We start from the raw sequence: 7,852 nt of genomic DNA, 5'->3' as shown, positions 1-7,852 counted from the left end.
TCCCCCCAACACATCCTGCTCTGCTGCTCACTCAGGGCCTCGGACTCAGCTGCTAAGTGTAGTGACATAAATGATGTCAGGGACGTTACAAGGTGCTCTTTGCGGGATTTCTGTGGCTTCATAGGAGACTGTGCAGTCTTAGGCATGCAGAATGTTCTCCGCTTGGCCTCCGGGCTCTGTTCTACCCGCCCCATCTGTTCCCGAGCCTGCAGAGGGCTGTGAACCAGAGAATTTATTCTTCGGGCGGGATCTGCCAGTCGCAGCCGGGCGGGGAGGGGCCTGGTGGCTGGAGGGACACGTGTGCCGGGAGGGAAGCAGGAAGTGACTTCGGGAGTGGAGCCGGCCGAGCCAGCGGCAGCGGGGCTGATGGAAGTGGAGTGGGGGCTTGAGAGGGCACCGTAGTGAGTCAGCTTTTTCTCCCTTCAGCGCCTTGGTTGGGCTGGAGGCCCGGGGTCTGGGGCCAGCAGGAGAGCGTGGGACTTGGAAGGGCGAAATGGAGTTTGGAAGGGGGCGCCCCCGGGGGTAGAGGAGGGGGTCGGAGGAGAAGCAGGGCGGCTGTGGCAGGTGGCCGAGGAGGGCAAGGCCGCCTGGAGCCCCCTCTGCCTCTGGCCAGGGTCAGATGGAGGGTGTTGACCTGCCTTCCTTTGACAGTGGCTCACCAAATCCTCTTTGTTCAGTGCATCCCCGTGGGCATGTGGGGGCCCCCCGGAGCCCCGGGAGCAGAGGTGGCTACAATTCCAGCCCTTCTGCGTCCCCTCCCGCTCATTCTGGGGGTCAGCACGGCCTCTCGAACTTGACTGGAAATCTGGCGACCATGCAGCAGGCCTGAGCTTGTGCATTGCTAACCCCTCCCTGGGTCCGTGGTCCGCGGACCGCACTTTGAGCAGCGAGGTATTAGAGAACTTTTCCTACAGTCCCATTGGCCCAAACCCGAGTCCCGTTGCTGGATTCTCCTCGTGGAGTCGGGCCGTGTATGTGTGCAGTTTTATTAGGTGCTGTTCCCACCTCTGCAACATCACCAACATCTTGAGGCTCTTGGAAGCAGGGCAACAGGTTTGAGAGGAGAGAAAAGCAAGAAATCCTCTGTCAGGGTCCCCTCCTCCGCGGTCGTAGCAGAATGTGGACACAGGTTGGGTGGTGTTGGCATCTTTAAAGTTGGGGAGGGCAGGGAATAATCCTCACTCTTGCAAATTAATCAAGGTTTATGTGTTAACATCTGGCTCACAAGGAAGTCTGAGCCCCATCGTGGAAGCTGATTTTGAGGGGCTGTGATTGGCACTCCTGTCCTCCAGGTGCTACTGGTCAACCTATTGGAGAAAACGTTTCCTTCTCTTGAGATTCTGCGTCAGCCTGGCCAGTCCCTCCCTCGTAGGGCAGGAGAACTCACTTTCAAAGCTCTGGGTCTCTGTCGTAGACTAGTGCTTTGCACTGCAACGCGTGTGAGAATCCCTCACGGAACTTGAAAAAAATGCAGATTCTGATTCAGCCTGAGAGCCTGCATTTCCCAAGGTGGGACCAGGTCAGATCACCCTTCCAGGAGTGAGGATTTAAAATAGCAAATGGAAGAAACTTCTCCTGGGGGCACTGGGCTGGCATTATCATTGGTAAATACTGTGACTCTTGGGATGGAAAGGATGTGCATGGCCTCACTGTCCCTTTTCCTTATGTCTCGGGTGTTCAGGTAAATGGAGACAGGCTAGGATAGTGCTTTCCCTCCCACTAGCCCCCAGGAACACCCAGAGCTCTCTTGTTGGCTGGCCCATAAACCCCACGTTGACTTTGGCCTGTTGGCAAATGGAAATGGCTTCCTCTTTTCTGTTTTCTTAGCTGTTGAAAGGCACATTCAATACTGAAAAAAAAAAAGGTTGTTTTTCTTTTTTGACCTGTCTCAGATGATAAGTACTAAGAGGATGATAGCTATAGGCCTTTGTAAATGCTGTTTCAGATTTTATCCACAAGCAGCTAGAAATAGAAGGGTGGTGTCATGCCAGATGTCTTGGCTTACAAACAAACATGAACCACTCATTTTAGGGTGACACTTAACAAGATGAAGTATGTAGATAGGCGGGCTTTTAAAAAATACAGTATTTTTTCTTTATTTGGTACAGTCACCGTCCTGAGTTTTATTCAGACACAGTCCGAATCCATAGATGCTGTTTCTCCTAGAGGCGTCCTGGCTTCGGAGCTGAGCCTGGGCTCACCTGGGCTCACCTGGGTTTGCAGAGACTCACAGCCTTACCAGGTTGGAATCCTAGCTGTGCTGCCGAGCCCCTTGGCATAAGGGCCCCGTCCACCCTCTGCCACAGTTTTCTTATAGGGTTAACAGAGTCAGCGTCTCTAGCTCTTGAGCTGCAAGCCCAGGGTTGCTGGTTGCTCACAGAGTGCTGGGACGTGGCAGGTCTGAGCCCACTGGGTCATGTCCAGCTCTGTGGGTGCTGGAAGACCAGTGGGCAGCTGAATGAGCCCTTTGAGATGAGGCTCTGAGCCCTGATGTTTGTGTACACAGGGCTTTTCAACAAATGGGTTTCTCTGCCCTGTAACTTTCCACAGCAAGAGTCTGATTCCCTGTCATTTCAGAGCTAGAATTTCAAATGTGCTAAAGCCCAGAGGAGGTTCTCTGAGCAAAACCAAGAGGAAATGGTACTTCCCTTTCTCTCCTTGGTGGGCAGTGGTAGAAGTTCCATTTCAGCAGTGGTGTGCTCAGTTGACAGGGAAATGCCACTTAGAGCTCCATCTCCTTGTCCTTGCTGAGTGTCCTATCAAGGTAAGCTGGCTCTTTTCGATACAACAGGTATTTTTCAGATGCCAGGAAGCCCGATTTTACTGGGGTGCCAAGTGTGAGAAGGCACTGTCCCTGTTCTTCAGCTAACGATATCAAAGATGAAGGAGGCAAGCCTGCACAAAGAAGCACCGCAGATGGGCACTGGGATGGGAGTGGAGGGGGCTCTGGAAAGCATGGAGTCCACACTGGCATCAGGTGGGCAGCAGAATCTGCCCTGGGTCGGCTGGCGGCAGGTGGGCAGCAGAATCTGCCCTGGGTCGGCTGGCGGCAGAGAAGGAAGGACGAAGGCATTCTGGGAGGGAACTGGATGAAGAGTGACTTGGAGCCGGGACCATCTGGGACTTGTTGAGGGTGTCATCAATGACTCAGCTGAGCCAGAGTACAGGGCCCACACAGGGGGTAGTGGTTGAAGAGTCGACGGGCTAGTTGGACGGCAGTTGGGGCGTATGCCCTTGGCAAGTCACAGGGGGGCTGCCACAGGAGCCTCCGTGGGGAGCCATTGAAGGTTTGGTCAGGACTTAGGAGGGAGAGGTTCAAGGGAGAATCTGAGTTAGTCACCTGTATTCGGAGGAGAGAGAACAAATGATGGACAAGGGCAGATAAGAGTAGGCAGAATGTGCTGAAAGACTGTAATCAGACCCTCCTGTGCTCTCTTCCTCCCGGCTAAATAATCCACATTCTGTGAGCTTCTTCTCTTTGGAACTCTATCCCAATGTCCTAACCTCTTCCGTGGGCTCCCCTGGCATCTCCCTAGGTAGCCCCAGGTCTGTCCTTTCAGGGTTGGATGATTTCTGACACGTGGTGGGCCTGGATGGAGAGGCTCGGCCTGACTCCGTGGAGGGATGGCGTGGCCGAAAGGTGCATCGCACCGACCCAGATTACAGGCCAGCCCAGGTGGAGGGTGTTAGGACACCTTAGGGCATGTGGGCGTCCCTGAAAGGGACTGCGGGTGGCTGACCCTCTCCTGTTCTTCTGCACACAGCCGTATCCAGCATGCTCCAAGGCCAAAGCTCTGTGCTCCAGGCGCTGCTGGGGACTTTATTCACATGGGGGCTGACGGCAGCCGGGGCAGCTCTCGTGTTCGTATTCTCTAGTGGACAGGTGAGTTGCTTTGCTTCGGTTCTGAGGTTTGGGGGCGGGCTGGGGGGTACTTTTAGCAAGCTGGAAAACCACAACCTTGGCCGGGTTGCAGACTCCTTCTTTCATGCCACTGGCCACACCTCCAGGTTGTAGGGGATGTTTGTTCTCTGCCCTGTTTTCTTCTCCTGCTCTCCCTACCAGGCCAGGAGGGCAGGTGTCTGCAGCTACTCCCCTCCCAGTGTGAAGGGAGTAGGAAGGGTTATTAAGTTATTAAGCCTCCTTTAGCCCCTGCGTGGTTTCTAGCTTCTGGCTAGTCTCCTTCAGGCCTGGTGCAGGTGCTCGGTTTGGTTGTTTAGCTGGCCTGGCTGGGGTGATGGCAGACCCTGGGGGGGAAGGAAGGGTATCTGTTCTCATTTATCCCATCTTTTCATTCCCTCCCCGGCCCGCTTTGGGATGAATACACAGACTCATCTCCCCATGCCCCTGCTGACTCCCTTCCCACCCCTCACCCCTGCACATCCTCTACCCTTCCCCCCAGCACCCTCACTCACCCTTGTGCCTGCATGCCTCACCCCCACATACCCCATGGGCCCCTATATCCTGTCTCCGCACATTCTCCCTCCCCCATACTCTACACACGCCTACATACCCCACACATACTCCTATGCCCGACACATACTCCTATACCCCACACATACTCCTATACCCCCATCCCTCCACATGCACACCCCAACCCTCCATATGTCCCCCACCCCGTACATCCCATATACCCTCACGTAGCCCACACACATATCTCACAGCCCCCGCACTCCCCACTCATCCCCCACAATACACGCCACATACCCCACCCCACTCCTCCACAACCCCCACCTCCCTCACCTGCCTGAGATTCCTTTCCTTTCTCCAGCCCTTGACCCCCTCAGGCCATAGGCCTAGAGCGATGGATCCATCTGTGTCTTGAGGAATACAAAGTCCCTGCATCGTTCAGCAGGCAGCCTTAGAAATTGGTAGCAGTGATAAGCAAGTAAGGGATTTAAGATCCATTTAAACATGCTGTGAGCCGGATCTGGAAACGAAAACACAGTCTAGGAAGTTGGCAAGCCAGATGCTCTTGTGTTGGAGACCAGTAAGACAGGTATTTGATGTCACGTAAGATCCAACGTTCCCCCACCCCTCCGTGGGAGGTTTGGAGCCTATCAGAAACACAGAACTCAAGACACACAGTCTGGATCCCTGCTTGCTGTTGATAGGTAGTGAAAACTTTCGAAAGCCGGTCCCTGAATGAGAAACACGGAGGAGGCAGAGGAGAGGGCCACCAGGTCACCGAACCTTCTTCCTCCTTCATGACAGCCCAGCCATGCCATCTTTGTGCCCTTCTTGGGCAGAGAGGCCCATGGTTTTATCTTCCCCAGTTATTTTGCAATGAGGCGAGGCCTGAGCCGCACTGGGCTGGGCTGCCCTGTGGAGGGCTGGGGAAAAGGCAGCACCGTGGTGGGTGGGGCCCCAGAGCCCCATGTGGCCCTGGCCAATGCTGTGGGGGCTCTTCGGGAGGGAAGAGGTGCCTTCCCTTCTTCACAGAGGTGCCCCCATCCCCTTTGGAGCCTCAGAGCCCCTAATTTGTCTTGTGTTAGTGTAACCACCGAGATCAGCAGGAGAAATTGCTGGAAACTTCTGTGTGCAAGGCATATTCCCCAAGACCACCACCACGTTTGGTGATTCACTAGAAGGATCCATGCCACTCAGCTTATAGTTGTACTCACGGCTAAGGTTTAACATTGGAAGGATCAGCAGGAGAAAGAGACAGGCGGAGTCTGGGGAAGTCTGGGCACAGGCTTCTAATGCTCCCTCCCTCCTGTGAGGGCCACACTCTGAGTTCTCCTTCCCCCAGAAACAAAAATACAGTAACATGTGTGATGTGTCCACCCAGGGCACCCTTCAGAGCCTCAGCCTCTGACTATTCTACCTGGGGCTGGTCATGAAGGCGCTCTAGGCTGCTGAAATTCGAGACTTGAGGGAAGAAAGCAGGTGTCCCCTACCTGTCACCTTGTTTGGAAAACAGTGTAGGCACACTGACCCACCCTTACCAGCGAATGGAGGGAGTGGTTCAAGTCCCAAGTCCCCAGGAGCCAGCCAAGGACCAGCCTTGCAAGCAGGACCTTGCAAAGGGAGCAGGCTGGGGGGGGGGGGGGGGGACTGGCGGCTACGTTAACCCTTTCTGCACAGGAAGTGGGCGTGAGGAGCGGGAAGAGGCTTGCTGTTGGGAGAAAGGTGGCCCAAGAGATGTGCTCCGGCGCCCTGAGCTGACCTCCGTTTTCATTCGGCTAAGGGGGGCGCTGCAACAAGGATCCCTTGGGGTGGTAGACACGCGGACTCTGCTCTCCACCGCTGCTCTCCGAAGTGGCTTCACTCAAAATTTGTTTTCTTGCTTTAAAATATATTTTAATTGTAGGAAGCTTGTAAAGAATGGAAAAGCTTAAAGGTATAAAAAGTTTCTTTTCAAATTTATTTTTATTTATTTACTTTTTATTAGTTTCTGGGGTAGAATTTAGTGTTCCTCAGTGGCATAGAACTCCTAGGGCTCATTCCATCACGTGCCCTCCTTAATGCCCATCCCCCAGTTACCCCATCCCCCCCCGAACTCCCCTCCAGCAGCCCTCAGTTCGTTCCCTATAGTTAAGAGTCTCTTAGGTTTGCCTCCCTCTCAATTTTCACCTTATTTTATTTTTCCGTTCCTTCCCCTGTGTTCATGTTTTGTTTCTTAAATTCCACATATGAGTGAAATCATGTAGTATTTGTCTTACCCTGACTTACTTCGCTTAGCATAATACACTCTAGTTCTGTCCACGTTGTTGCAAATGATAAGATTTCATTCTTTTTGATGGATGAGTAGTATTCCATAGTGTATATAACCAAATAACTACACACACACACACACACCTCGCCCCCCACATCTTCTTTATTTATTCATCTGTCAATGGACATCTGGGCTCTTTCCATAGTTTGGCTATTGTGGACGCTGCTGCTATAAACAATAAATGATAAAAAAAGTGTCTGATCCCACTTCTCAGAAAAAAAAACCTGAACCTATTTGTTCAGATTTGTTCGGTTATATTTGAGTATACACAAATTTATGCCTATCTGTTTCTTTACATGATAGGGACCAAATGGTATGTAATGTTTTATAACCAGTTTTCCTCACTTGATATCACAAGCATTCCTCCTACATCCCTAAATGGCTTTTTGATGACTTTGATTATTTCAATCACTTGGGTTACTTAACTGGCTATGTCATGTTCTGTCCTAAGGATGCATTGTAGTTTAGCCGTTCCTCAACTGTTGGACAATTAGGTTATGTCCTTTTTTCTTGATTTTTTTTTTTTTTTTTAGAAATACCTTTATGATGGACATAAACCTTTGAGCACGTATCTGATTAATCCCTTGAAATAAATGTCTAAAAGTGGAATCAAGGCTTTAGTGACATTTAAAAAAGTACATTTTTTCTCCTTTCAAGATCCAGATGAATGCTGGTAGAATAATGTTACCTGACTTCTTTATTAGATCTGTTTGGTTTGATTAAATTATTTGGTTAGGCCAGCTTTGCTCCTGTCGTGGCATGCCTAGAGAAGAATGTCATTTGTGCGGCTGCCTGGAGTCAGTCCTTTCCATCTACCCTGCAGCCACTCAGAGGAGGGAGAGGGCTGAGCCAGTGGTCCTAGCTATCCAGCGTCACTGGGAGTCTCAAGGGTTGGGGCCATCAGCAACCCGGCATGCCTGTAACATGTCCATGTGGCTATAGATGATACCCCTAACGTAGACTATGAAGTTAAACAAATGTTTTTAAATTGAAATATAAAATGCATATAGAAAAGTGCATATTTTACAGCCTGATGATTTTTCATGGCTTCTATGAAACTAGTACTCAGCTCAAGAACTAGAACAGTACCAGCCCCCCAGCAGCCTTTCAGGCTCCTTTCCAGGCCCTACCCCCTC

At 51.7% G+C, this 7,852-nt stretch overlaps 1 protein-coding gene across 4 annotated transcripts in view; it reads left to right on the top strand.

The window, feature by feature from the left end:
• The first annotated feature begins 315 nt into the window (after positions 1 to 315).
• Positions 316 to 7,852, top strand: part of SLC39A11 (solute carrier family 39 member 11) — a 325,403-nt gene continuing 317,866 nt past the window's right edge. For all 4 annotated transcript variants that reach the window (XM_021678531.1, XM_021678529.1, XM_021678530.1 and 1 more), the window contains exons 1-2: positions 316 to 401; positions 3,765 to 3,883. In XM_021678531.1, coding sequence (XP_021534206.1) covers positions 3,776 to 3,883 — 108 coding nt within the window. In that variant the 5' untranslated portion in view covers positions 316 to 401; positions 3,765 to 3,775. The remainder of the gene's footprint in view (positions 402 to 3,764; positions 3,884 to 7,852) is intronic.

Source organism: Neomonachus schauinslandi, chromosome 15, assembly GCF_002201575.2.
Source record: "Neomonachus schauinslandi chromosome 15, ASM220157v2, whole genome shotgun sequence".
Lineage (NCBI taxonomy): Eukaryota > Metazoa > Chordata > Mammalia > Carnivora > Phocidae > Neomonachus > Neomonachus schauinslandi.
The sequence above is the reverse complement of the archived record's forward strand: the minus strand, read 5'-3'. Positions and strand labels throughout refer to the sequence as shown.